General features: G+C 37.8%; 3 protein-coding genes across 4 annotated transcripts; 2 read left to right on the top strand and 1 right to left on the bottom strand.

Annotated features, from left to right (window-relative positions):
* The first annotated feature begins 631 nt into the window (after positions 1–631).
* Positions 632–1,354, top strand: LOC121810796 (proline-rich protein 36-like). The gene has a single exon (XM_042211524.1). The coding sequence runs from the start codon at positions 632–634 to the stop codon at positions 1,352–1,354; it is 723 nt and encodes a 240-aa protein (XP_042067458.1).
* A 7,046-nt stretch (positions 1,355–8,400) lies between these two features.
* On the bottom strand, positions 8,401–9,839 carry LOC121811044 (zinc finger homeobox protein 3-like). Its single transcript, XM_042211806.1, has 2 exons — positions 9,324–9,839; positions 8,401–8,624 (listed from the first exon to the last, which is right to left on the bottom strand). The coding sequence occupies exons 1-2, from the start codon at positions 9,600–9,602 to the stop codon at positions 8,559–8,561; spliced, it is 345 nt and encodes a 114-aa protein (XP_042067740.1). The 5' UTR covers positions 9,603–9,839; the 3' UTR covers positions 8,401–8,558.
* On the top strand, positions 8,636–13,852 carry LOC121811043 (F-box protein SKIP19-like). 2 transcript variants are annotated; one of them, XM_042211805.1, is made up of 3 exons: positions 8,636–9,000; positions 12,433–13,137; positions 13,210–13,852. In XM_042211805.1, exons 2-3 carry the CDS (start codon positions 12,575–12,577, stop codon positions 13,817–13,819), a joined length of 1,173 nt encoding a protein of 390 aa, XP_042067739.1. In that variant the 5' UTR covers positions 8,636–9,000; positions 12,433–12,574; the 3' UTR covers positions 13,820–13,852. The 2 variants fall into 2 exon arrangements, 1 of the variants encoding a protein (XP_042067739.1); XR_006052499.1 differs by lacking the exons at positions 12,433–13,137; positions 13,210–13,852 and adding an exon at positions 10,403–10,459.
* The last annotated feature ends 274 nt before the right edge of the window (positions 13,853–14,126 follow it).

Below are 14,126 nucleotides of genomic sequence, written 5' to 3'. Positions count from 1 at the left end.
GAGTAACCGCCATAACAGAATTGTTCTGTTATACTCCATATAAACGGTACTCCACAGTATTGTTTCAAAATTTCAACACACAGGATACGTCTTCATCGAATCAAAATATGGCGAATCACTTACCGGCGGCAAATGGCTTGGTCGGCAACGGAAATCAGATACCACCTGCAAATGGCGTGTTCCAACCGGCGCCGATGTTCGCCAACTGAAATGGAGTTTTTCAGCCCGGACTTCTGCAACCAAATGTGGTGAGTTTTTACTAAAAATTTATTTACTATATCAGTTAAGAGTATAAAACGCTACTATGAAATCTTGATGAATTGTAAATTTATGGCTGATATTTAGTTTTCTTGGTTAAGTCCTTCTAGTGTTTCTTGAATCGACGTATTTGTGAATTGACTCTTTTTCTTTAAGCTAAGTATTTTTAGGATTTTCTTCTTGACAAAGACTGTTTTCTTTCGTAATTTGTGTGATTCTTTGGGTATTTCGTAATTGTTGTTGTCTTGTTGATATATAGGTTATAATTCATTTACCGGTAATATGGTGGGTACCGTACACGATGATTGTCCATGGCATTCCACAACTCGTGTGGATTCAGTTTGTACGTGACGAGCCGATCTATGTACCACCAATGGCTGCATATGCCATGGCAGCCCATGGACCACTGCCGGTCGCGTTCGCCGCCCCTCCACCGGTCGTGTATGCCGCTCCACCAGTCGCGTACGGGCCTCCAGCATTAGTCCACCCCCCTCTACTGGAAGCACACGTCCCTCCAGTGGCTCCAGCAGCGCAAGCCCCGCCAGTGGCTCCAGCAGCGCAAGCCCCGCCAGTGGCTCCAGCGGCAGCGCAAGCCCCTCCAGTGGCTCCAGCAGCGCAAGCCCCTCCAGTGGCTCCAGCGGCAGCGCAAGCCTCACCAGTGGCTCCAGCAGCGCAAGCCCCTCCAGTGGCTCCACGGGCAGCGCAAGCCCCACCAGTGGCTCCAGCAGCGCAAGCCCCTCCAGTGGCTCCACGGGCAGCGCAAGCCCCACCAGTGGCTCCAGCAGCGCAAGCCCCTCCAGTGGCTCCACGGGCAGCGCAAGCCCCACCAGTGGCTCCAGCAGCGCAAGCCCCTCCAGTGGCTCCACGGGCAGCGCAAGCCCCACCAGTGGCTCCAGCAGCGCAAGCCCCTCCAGTGGCTCCACGGGCAACGCAAGCCCCACCAGTGGCTCCAGTAGCGCAAGCCCCTCCAGTGGCTCCACGGGCAACGCAAGCCCCTCATGTCAGCCTAGCTGCACACTTTTCAGGATCGGATGTCACTGAAGCTCAGACAGATCCTAATTATCTAGTGGTTCAGACAGCTCCTAGGAGAACATAATCATATCAAATGTATGTTGTGTGCATATTCCCATGAAGTCGATGTAACAAAGCATTGAACTCAATCCACACATCTTTAATTCACCCCACGAAAAAAATGCTAATGTTGTACCACTCCCTATAATAATGCAAAATTAATTGGCATAATTTTCTTTTTCTTCCGTCACCAATTAATTAACACCTAAATTTTTACTACTTAAAGACCTCTCATATTCCACTAACTCATCTCACTCATATATTAATAAAAGCAAGTCTCGTATTCCATGAACTTTTTCCACACACTTTCTAATATATTTCTTAAATTCGAGCCGAGTCAACTCATGTCAGTTAATCATGGATGGAGACAAGTACAGTATATAAAAGGTTTCTCTATATCCCCATCGGATAACCACCTCCCAACTCTAAAACATGGAAGGCCGTTTCTACTGACGCAAGATAAGAATTGAATGGTCTTTTAAATTTCACCGATTCAAGCAAGGTAGCCTGAAATCATAAATCAAATTTTCATCGCCCCTTTGATAGGCTCGAGTTCGATGGAGTACACTTAGTGGAGAAAGTCGGAGTGTTTTTCTTTATTTATAAGAGCAGAATGATTTGATGATGCATATATGATGATTGAACGATATTTATAGAGGAGAAAAAGTTGCAAGCAATATACAAAATTGATGAGATGAATATGTCATGTGGGAAGAAGAAAGGCTAGAAATTAATTGAACGATATTTCTAAAATTTGATTATCCATTATAACTAGTGATTGCAATTGCATTTAACTTATTATATCAACTTGTATGATGGAATTCTTAATTATAAAAAACTTCAGGAATCAAACATAACCGCTATATATCAAATTGGTGTAGTGCTCAGAGTATTTGTTTAGTTTATTGCTTAATTCATTTGGTAACCGCCATATTAACAAAATATACTTAAATTACTCCAAAACTTATCAATAAATTCATACTCATGAATCCAAAATAACTGAAATATCATGAATTTTTAAAAAAAGAATGATAGTGATTAATACTGCTTATTATAATATTATTCTCTTTTCACCTATTCTTCTATTGTTATCAACAACATACTGAATAGCATAAAAAAATAGAACTATCAAAATAAGAAAGATAAGACAATGTAATATAAAATGTCATAATTAAGAACACAAATAATAATAATAATATCATAAAATTAGGGCACAATCTAGAAATTTATTTCACTGAAATGACACATATGATTTATGAAATTGGTATTTATGAAAAATCCGGTAGTGTTTGTTGGCATTCTTTTAGCATGACTTTTTGTGTGTCTAATATCATTCATTATAAATAAACCTAATCTTGATGACTCGAGAATTAGATTGTATAATGACCTTGCATGGGTCGATAATCACACCGATTATATCTACAAAAATAGAAATCGAGACAATGTTAATACACGAATAATAATAATAATAATAATAATAATAATAATAATAATAATAATAATAATAATAATAATAATAATAATAATAATAATAATATTGAAAAAGTAGTACTCTATCAAAGAGTGGCTCTTCATCAGTAGTTTTTTTAATTAGATTAACTGTCTTGAACGAATACATAAATCTTGAAAATTTGGAATCGTTGACTTCAGATATCCATGTTTTGGAGTAGATAGTAATTGCGAATTCATGATCTATTATTTGCAATCGGACCTTCCTTAATGTGGTCACGAAACCTATTTTGTAAATAGCGGGGGAATGTGCCTTGAATTCTAGAGCCATGCAAATAAACAATTACTGGTATATGTTCATGATACTGATCTTAATGCCTTGAATTCTAGTGCCTTGAATTCATGATACTGATCTTAGTTGTAACCAAACTTATACTATCTTCATTTTCTTTGCTTTCATCGTGTTCCTAAACAAGTATTTTTCCTTCACTCGTCTTGAAATACTCCATAACCCACATTTTGCGTTTCAATGTCACATTTTATGTCACCAATATATGTTCCACATACGCTACGTAGATGAAAATGTGTACAACGAATTACAACTTTGATTTTTTTAGTTTTATATTTGCGAAAGATTGGATATGTAGATCATAAAACTCATATCACGCATAACCACCAAATGTGGAGAGTATTGTGTAATAGTAGTATCATAAAATATATTTCTTGTTAGTGATAGTACTAAGGAATGTAAAATAAACACTACAACAAAATGTTGCAATAATAGCATACTGACGTGATATAAGCAGAACATAGGAATTAACACAAAAAATAGCTAATGTTTGATGACGTATCAATTTTAATTTGTCAATAAAATTATGCTATTCCTAGACCCCATTTAGTGTATACGGCACGAGACTTAGCCTAATAAATTCGAAAAGTCACGCATTTACAACCCAATTATTTCACGTTGCCCACAACAAATTAAAACTCAGTATATAAAAAAAAGAAAGAAAAAAAGATAACACTCAAAATCAAAAACAAAATGTCGAAAGAGATCGAAGTTCATCGCAAGAGCGCCGAGATCTACCATGTAACGCCCCATTTTTTGAACCCTAATTTTCAAACCCTAAGATGTTGCATTTATTTCTTTTAATGCCGTGAATTAAATGACGAGTGGAATTGTTATGCGATTCCTTTGGTGACCTAATTTTGGTTCGACCAAGTCAACTTCGTTGATTTTGTGACGTGGCTTTTGAATATTTGATGCGGGGTGAAATATATTGCGGTGAATTATTTTTCTAAGGGTGAGTGAGATTTAATAGGATCATCAATTTTCATCTTGCTCTTTTTATTTAGAATTTTCGACCACTATTAATTATTGGAGAGGAATTATATTTTCTTATATTAATTATTCGTTTGGGATAATTATCCAAATTAAATCCAAAGCCCAATTACTTTATTTCTTCATGAGAAAAATCGATCCCTATGCTTGTTCTAAGGGAGATTTCGAAATTTCCTAATTATGGAAGGAGGAAATTGTTTATTATATTATTTGATCCCCTATTTATTTCCTCCCATTAATAAATTCAAATATCCTAGCAAATCTTGCCTTATCTTATTCAAATTAAAGATTTGAAATTTATTCCTAGTTGAGGGGGGAATAATACACGCCTAATTCCTATATTTTTGGGAGGCTTTTTGTTATTTTCTGCTCCGTATTATTTTATTCTACTCCGTGAAATACCAAATTAAATCATAGGCTAATTAAATAGCCTATAATTTTCGAAACCCCCTTATTCCTCCCCCAAGAATCACGTTAATTTTCCCCCACCAAATCCCCTCCAAATCTTCATGCAATTAATTGGAGGATTTATTTCTAACTCTATAAATAGGGATAAAACAAACCCTAACCCTAGCCCCCACTAATCACATGCCTCTCTCTCCCTCCCACACGCCCCATCCTCTCTCCACTCCTCTCTCCACTTGTTCTTCTATCCCACTCAAGATCTTTCATTCTTTGCCAAGAGTTTGTTGAAGAATCAAGATTTCTATTTGTTCTACCGATTGTTTCAATCAAGAAAGGTACAATCGAACTTCTTTTCTTCATCCTCTCCATTCAAACATGGTTTTGACTCCCTCATGCATATAGTGAGTGTAGGGATTTCAAATCTAGGAATTTAATCGGTGGGAATTTGTGTTTGTATGAGATCAATTGTGAATATACGCTTTTGAATGAAACCGTATGAAGTCTAAATGAATCATTGGTGAATGATGTGTGATTATATGAGAACATGAGTGTGAGAACTCTTTTAAGCATGATTATGTGTTAGAAGCATAAAAAGGTTGTGTTTGGATGAATGGGGATAAAACCCTAATTCGAATTTGGAAGCATGAAATCTATAGTGTTCGGACAGTAGGTTCCGACGCATGTTTGACCGACCAAACAAACTCCTTTTTGCACGATTTTTTTTATGAGTAAACCTTAAGGTGTCTTCTGTGTCGTGTGTAAATTTCAACCTATTTGGACGAAAGATGAATTTTTGGTGAATTTTTAAAGTTGACTGCACAGTTCTGCCAGAAATTGTTTTTCTCGACCAGTGAGTTACGTTTCCGATTTGACCGACCTAAAAAGATTATTTTGATGTGATTTAAATGAATGATATTTGATGTGTCTACTGTATTGTGGGAAAGTTTGAGCCCCAACGGAGGCCGGATGAATTTTAAATGATTTTTACAAAATGACCGCGCGTTGCTGCCAGATTTCTATCCTTGCGAAAATAACTATGTTGTTGTGTTTTAAATGATATACATGATATGTATGTGTTAAGGAAACCACTATATGATGAAGTGATGTGTTATTCGATGATGCATGCTACGGTGTGTCTCCTTTTGTTGGGGAAAAAGGGAAACGTTGGGGACATGCATAATTATGAGTCAATGTTTGTGACTGATTGGTAATACATATTATCTAAAGGTGATAACTCGTGCCCGAAGCATGATAACAAAGGGAAAGAAGTACTTAAGGTCTAAACGGTCGAGGTGGGCTTTCTTTTAACTAAGGACAATGTCCTAAATACTTTATCGATGGAAATTACTATGTTTATCATGCCGTGTTTTGTTTTAACGTGCCTATCTGAAGTGGCTTTTGCCACTATTATTTAAATTGAATTCGGGTCCTCGTAGGGCCGCAAACCCTACTTGGATTAGTGTACACCTATGGTAGATCGTGTGCTAGCGTACGGGCTGGCCGGTCTAGTGACCTGGTTTGCGGCCGCATTCCTTGTCATGTATGAGCAGATATGACTAACGTCTATGGGAAAATGACTGATCAGTCGACTTTTGCAATGGAAAATGATTTTGAGTGCCTCGGGCATTTCTAAAGCTAAACCCCGATGGTTACTTACGTATGGCATGATAAATAACAATTTTTATGAAAATGTTTCTGCATAAGTCCACTAAGTATTTTTATAAGTACTCAGCCCTGCATGTGTTTTCCTTATGTGCAGGTTGAGCGGCGACGAGCGGTTGGCGGTGTTGAGCTAATTAAAAGAATTGATAATATTGTCTTGAAACTCCGAGCGTCGTCGTGTCTTCACACATGACTTCACTCCTTCTCTTGGTCGTTTTCCGCTGCGATATTTCTTTTACTTATTAGTTATTGGGCTTGAACTTGAATTTGTTCGGTTATTGGATTTTTTTAAAGTCTTGTTGGATAATGTCAAACTCTTAATCTGTTCCTTGAATATTAATGCCCGACCCAACTCATTATTTAAACCCGAGTCCTCATCTTGTTTTATATTTAATTGCTCATTTAATATGTTGGTCAAACCTTCTTGATGAAACTCTAGCCTATTTTCCTTGTTATATTTAAGTCTGTTTAAGTCGTGATCGCCGCATTTATTATACCCTAGAAGGGCGGTCGTGACATATCACATGCAAGCAGAAGTTTCTAGAACTTCTCGACAAATTCTCGAATCCGCGGTACGTGTTTCTGGTGGCGGAGGTTGAGTTCGAAGAGCTCGGCTTCAACCGCGCCACCGGCTTCTTCTGGATACGACAGAAGGCCAAAACCGCGCTAAAAACGAGCATGACTTCCTCGTTTAATTACGACATGGAAGTGACGGGATTCATCAAAGAGCGCCACCTCTCGAAGCTCGCCGGAGTGAAGGGGAAAGACGGGATGTTTTCACTTCCAATAATTGTGTTTATAGTTGATTGTCCCACCGCCTGTAAGGTCAAGTGCGTCGCCACCGCTGGTTTCGGCCGCGCCAGCCCCCTCGCCGACTACGGTAAGGTCAAAGTTCATGCTTTTTGGAGCAGTTATCCCTTCTTAATACTCGCAAAATGGGGAGGCACATGAGCAAATTCAGTCTTCTTCTGCTCTGAAAAAAGTTGATGATTTATGTTTAGTTATTTGTTTTCTGTAACGACCCGAAAATTTTCACGCCAGGTTTTGAAGCGTATTTTTATTCTGTTAAAACGAGGAATTTTTGCATTGTAGATAATACTCCCTCCATCTCACAATAATTGTCACTCTTTTCCATTTCGATCCGTTTCACAATAATTATCACACTTCATTTTTACCATAAATGGTAAGTATGTCTCACATTCCACTAACTCACTCACTCACATTTTATTATAAAATCAATATAAAAAATGGGTCCCACATTCCACTAACTTTTCCAACCAACTTTTATTTACATTTCTTAAGACCGTGCCCACAATAAGAGTGACAATTATTATGGGACGGAGAGAGTAATAATTTTCGACATGGAGTTCATTGGTATTCTACGGCAATGACTAGTTAAGTACAATTACAAAGGATGACTTAAGTAATACTCCCTCCGTCTCATAGCAATAGCCAATTTGGAGTTGGCACGGGTTTTAATGCGTAATTGGTAACGTAAAAGATAAGGAGAAAAATAGTTGAAATCGTGTAGTGGATGGTGGACCCATAAATAATAATGTACTCCCTTCGTCCCAACTAAGTTGGTACTCCCTTCGTCCTACTAAATATGACTCACTTTCATTTTTAGTTTGTCCCAACAAAGATGACTCAGTACATAAAGTGGAAATACCTTTATCTCTACTTTATTCCTTCTGTCTTACTTTAATCTCTTCACTCAACACACAAAATAAAGATGCATAAAATCCCGTGCCACCCAAGGAAGAGGTCATCTTCCTTGGGACGGAGCGAGTACAAACTAAGTTGAGTCATTTTCTTTTTTAGCAAAAAACAAAACATCCTATCACTCTTACTTTATTTCACCATCTACTTTACTCTCTCCTTATCTTTCATATTTTATTCATCTCTCCTACTTTTCAACGCAATTTCTTAATCTTCGTTCCCAAAGGTTTTGTCTTAACTTAGTTGGGACGGGGGAGTATTATTTAGTTATGTAATATTAATGTGCTCGACTTTGACTGATAAAAATGAGTTTTATTTTGTAACAACCCAAACTTTCGTACCTTATTATTATTATTATTAGCCTAAAGTTAAATAATAAGTGATCGTTGTAGTATTCGAAATCTGTCATTTTCATGTATAATAATTGATCTTGGAATTATAAATAATCATTGCTTCGTTCTCGAACGAATATTTCAAGTAAAAAAAAAAAGAAGTAACACCAAATAAAAATTTATAATGTCCGACATATTTCCGAAGTCCGCTAAATTACTATTATACAAATTTATCAAATCCTTATCTATTACAATTAGAGAAAAGTTCACGCAGCCCGTTCAACGGTCGTGCTCGCACTCCAAGAAAGTCCAGTACATTATCAGGGAAGACTATGGATGCTATTTATTTTCCTACACCAAAGCCACGAGCTTAAACGGGATTTTTCCTACACCAAGTTAAACAAATAAGTAAATAAATATACAAATAATAAAATTTAATAAAACAAATAAAATATAAAAGAAAGGGATAGGCAGATCCGATCCTGAGGATCAAATTTTCAGCAGCAATTGATACGGCATTAAATGAAATGTCAGAACAATCATCAATTCTCCAACAAGAGAATATTTGGAGGATCATGTCAGACCACTTGCTACTCACATATACATACCAGCAAGAACATATTGTTCATCACTTTCACTACCCCACCTCGTACCAAACAATACTCTCCTCCCAAAATACTTCCAACAAAGCAGGAAGGCAAAGGAAGAGGATGTTCACATCGTAGTGGAAATTACAGCAAAGTTTATTCATCACATATGAAGGTAAGTAACAACAACATATTTTTCTTCTTTCAACATATGCATATAGGCAAGATTTAGCCTCTGCCAAATACGAACTTAACAACTATAGCAAAGAACATAGAAATAGCAATTTCTAGCAAAGAACTCAGGTATTTATCTTAGACTAAAATATAAATCTGTCGGAGACAGATTCTCGGCAGCCCGGAGACAACCAAGGACAGCCCCCACCCCGATTCGTCACTAATTTCACAACCTTCACAAATTAAATTCCAAAACTTTAGATCTAAGATTATAAATTCTTAGAAATTGAAAAAAAGGGGGAAGAACAATAAATCAATCCTTACCTTTCGGGAATCCGGCGAGGAGGTGGCGACTGTGGTGGCTTCGGGGAGCTGCTCCGGCAGCGCGAGGCGTGGAGAAGAAGCGGCGGAGCCGCCGCCTGTGCATGCACAGTGGCGGCGGCGGCAGATTCGGGAGAGAGGGGGGGAGCTGAGGAGGTGGAGCAGCGATGGTGTGATGTCGGTGGAAATCGAGAGAGGGAGGTGGAGGGCCGCGACGGCGAGCAGCCGCGCGTACAGCAGCGGTGGTGGCGGTGGCGGTGGCGGTGGCGGCGGCGTGAGCATAGCCGAGAAAGAGAAGAGAGAAAGAGAGGAAAAAGGGAGAGGAGAAAGAGAGGAAGAGGGAGAACCGAGAAAGGGGGGAGAGGAAAGGAGAAGATGATGGAGGGGAGAGAGCTGAAACTCTAAATTAGGGAAGGGTTCTCTATTTTGTGCAATTGGGGAAGAATATGAATAGTAATTTAGGTGTGAGAGTAGATTATACGTGTGGTGGAAGGGGGAGTATATGGACTAATTTAGTTTTTGAAATGGGCTGGTCTCTTTTTCTAATTGGATGTTGGGCCTTTGGTTTTTAAAAGAATTGGGCCTCATTAATTTAAAGTGGATGATTTGTTTAGTTTGGACTCAATTTATTTTATTTTGGGCTTTAAACTTTTAATTAGAGATATAAGGTGGGGAAATAATTAAGCTTTGGGGCTTCTAATTAAGTTTTGGATCGATAATTAATTGTGATGAATTATTTAATTAATCCCGGAATATTTCAAAGGATGAATAATTTTATCCTAAGTCCAAATAAATATATTTTCGAGGGGAAATAGTTGCGATATTTTAATTGTGCACTTTTATAATTTTGGGATTTTAATTCGATATCGTGGGGGGAAATACGAGGAGCCAACAGAGGAATTATGGGCGTAAGCGGCCGATGGCGTCTCAAGCGACGCCTTGGGCGGCCGCCGAATAATCGAAAATACGCGAAAATCGAGAAACGAGATAAAAGACTTTAATGAGGGTGCATGCATTCTAATTTAAGTAGTTTTGTCCTTGAGTCTAATTAGTGTATTATTATATTGTGATATTTTCAAAAGGGTACGCCCACAAGTAAAGTCGGAACGAAAGATTCAAGCTAAGGGAACTAAACATTCAAGGTGAGCTTTCTTATACTAAAAATACAAATCGTACTTTATGAAAACACGAACACATGTTCGTGATTTTTAAAGATGTTGTCTTGCCATAAATGTTTTTGTATGATGCCTATCTGTTCGGATAAGGCCAAAGGAATAATGAATGATGATATAAGTCGAATTCGGGTCCCAGTGATGGTGGTGTCCCCGCTCGGACTAGTGTACACAAGCTACCTCTGACATGTTGGGCAGAGCAGGTGACCGTGGAAGGTGGCCACCTTCCCGGCACAAGAATACCTCTGACATGTTGGGCAGAGAAGGTGACCGTGGAAGGTGGCCACCTTCCCGGCACACGAATACCTCTGACATGATGGGCAGAGAAGGTGACCGTGCGAGAACACCATTTCGACGGCACAATGTGATCAGATATGGCTAAGTACCGGAAAAAGGGGTTGCAACCCAATGTGATATTTTTAGTAAGCTCGGGTCTTTTAACAACACCCCGAGTGTTACTGTGATGATGGCTTGACAATATTTTCAAATGTATATGTGTAATTTTCGGCAATGTGTTCACTGAGTACTTTTTGTACTCAGCCCTGCATATATTTCTAAATGTGCAGGTTGAGCAGCGAAGTGGTGGAGGAAGTGCTATTGAGACAAGACATTTAATTCAGTCAGATTTTGACTCTCGGAGGTTCATGTCTTCATACATGGAACCGCGTTCATTTGCTTCCGTTGTGCATCTTAAAAGACTCAAGTCTATTTTGTCCAAAACTCTGATTTTATTTCGAGCTATTCCCATTTGTTTCGAGCTATAGTCGATTTGTGTTTTCCCCTTTCTTCCCCGCTTCTTTAATCCTCCCCTAGTCGCGATTAACCGTGTTTTCTATCCTTAGAAAATGCGGTCGTGACATGTTTCAAATATGTTTATGAGAAAAATTGAAGTTTCGAAAGTTATGTCAATCCATGTTTTGTCTTGAACATTACCTATATATTTGTCTAGCAAGGGGAACGTCCCTACTGGACCAGTTCAGTTTTAGTTGAATTCAGGTTTGTAAGTGGGATGAGCCTATACATTCCGATTACGGTATATGTTCCAGGAAAATAGATCGGCAAATCGCTTTTGATAAAGGAAAAGAAAAATGATTTATTGTTCTATTTGTTTGACTCATAATTCGACACTTCATTGAATATTTTTGTAATATAGATAACTAAAAAGTAACTTTCAATTTTATATTAAATATACAAATTATATATTTAACTTTTATTAATATAATAATAGATAAATAAATTAAATGACTTCAAATTCACTAAAAAGTATTTAAATTTCTAAAACATACTTTAAAACTTATTGAAATATTATGTTTCATTTTGTACAAATCTCTCAAATATTACTATTTGATCATATTTATGTTTGAAGCATTTATCTCAAATTTATCATAATTAAATGTTTTAGTACTCACTCCGTTCCATTTAAAATGTCCACTTTTCCTTTTTAGTTTGTCTTATTCAAAATGTCCACTTTCTACATTTGAATTTAAATCCTTCTCTCATATCTCCTCTTTAAAATATTCAATCAGTTTTTCCACTCTATTTTATCACAATCAATTATTCCACCTACAACTCCATACCACTCAAGAATGTGCCCATCTTGAATGGGACGGAGGGAGTTCATTTTATAAATATAATTAATAATTAATTTTCATTTGATGGTTATCGGTAGCAACTTGATTAATCCGTTGGCCTAGTCCAAAACCTTAGTTTTTAGGGTTAGAGACGTTGTTTTCTGTATTATGTTGTGAAATAGATGCATTTATTCGGTTATAGAGTTGTTTCAAAATAAGACATATCTTCTAAAATGGAAGAAATATAAATCAAGAAAATATACTTTGCTTTTGGATCCTTGGAACTTCGTTGAATATAACATGTAATTTGATTTTGGATCCTTCCACAAAATCTCTTCATACCTCTAATCTCTGTGTCCTACATATCAGGTAACCATAATCAAAACGCCGAATCAAATCAGATCTGTTAGTACTAATTTTGAGAGATTATAGGATTGGGTTGAATGTTATATTGCTCGATTTGTTATTTGGTTTTGGAATCCCCTATAAATCATGGAGACTTTTATTTGATATGATATTCATAGTTTCTCCATTCACTTCCGCCATGGCCAGTTATACTCTACCAACAATATCCATCCAACTAGTACAATATTGTCACCCATTCTCTCCATATTATTCCCTTCCTTACCTATTCCCTACATATAATCCTTACCAATTCTCCCTGCAAAATACTATCCCTTATATCATTGCTCCCTTCCATACATGGATGCCTCTCTGCATCGGCTGGGTTCATAGAAATATTGATGTTCCTCCGCCTCCGCCTCCACCTCCACCTCCGCCTCCGCCTCCGCTGTGGACTGAACTGCCTTGGGATGTCACGGCCAATATACTGCAGAGGCTGGGGGCGGAGGGGATGCTCACAAGTGCGCAGCAAGTGTGTACCACCTGGTGGAAGGTCTGCAAGGATCCCTCCCTGTGGCGAGTCATCGATTTCTCCAACAAAAAGCAAGGTCCTTTGATCGACAAGTATACTGTCATGTGCCGCTGCGCAGTGGATCGTAGCCAGGGACAATTGGTCGACCTCACCATTCAGTATTTCGGCAATGACACACTCATGGAGTACATCACTGAGGGGTAAAAAACAAACTTAAAAACAAGTTGTTGAAAGTGATTTTTAAATTGGTCTAATGTTTTGTTGTTTGACAGATCACCAAATCTCAAACGCCTTAAACTTGGAACTTGCTTTAACCTATCAGGAGATGTTGCAACTAGAATGTTTGCAAAGCTTGTACATTTGGAAGAATTGCATCTCACTATTAGAAAAATTATTGGTGCTGCTGACATTGAAGCTATTGGCAATTGTTGCCCAATGTTGAAATCATTCTCATGCAACGGATTTAAGTACATAGTTAAGACATTGTTAAATGATGATTTTATTGCAGTGCACCATCGGAATTTGTATGCTTTTGCAATCTGCAAAAGCATGCCTAATCTGCATCATCTCCAACTATTTGCACATTGGATTGGGAATGAAGGACTTGAAGCCATCCTTCACTGTTGTCCACGTCTCGAATCACTTGACATTCGGCGGTGTTTTGATCTCGATCTTGAAGGGGATTTGGGAAAAAGATGTCGTCAGAAAATTAAACATCTTAAACTCCCTAATGATTCAATCAGTGATATACCGTGGCCTAATTGCGATGGCGGAGATCCATTTGATTCTTCTGCCCCCATATTTGAATCTTACGAATACAACTATTATAAAGATTATGAAGATTATTTTAGACGCTACGGTAACAATTTCAACTTATTATGATCATGCTACACTGGTAACAATTTCAACTTATTATGATCATGCTACACTACTCGTATCTTTCAACTTGGTTTATTGTGGCTGGATTAGTTGTGATTATTTCCCTTTGTAATCAATACATCTTTACGTCTTTATTTATCATTTATTTAAAACACACATAATATTGTGAAAACCAATTAACCCAACTGACTATAAAGATTTCAATTCTGAAGGATATTTGCATGACACTTCCACTATCAATACTAGGTCTAATATTTATTACTATTCTCTTTTTCTATGTGTAACATTGAAACTTAAAATGAATGCATTT

The sequence above is a fragment of the Salvia splendens genome, chromosome 7 (assembly GCF_004379255.2).
Source record: "Salvia splendens isolate huo1 chromosome 7, SspV2, whole genome shotgun sequence".
NCBI classification, from domain to species: domain Eukaryota; kingdom Viridiplantae; phylum Streptophyta; class Magnoliopsida; order Lamiales; family Lamiaceae; genus Salvia; species Salvia splendens.
This window is presented reverse-complemented; position numbering and strand designations above follow the sequence as displayed.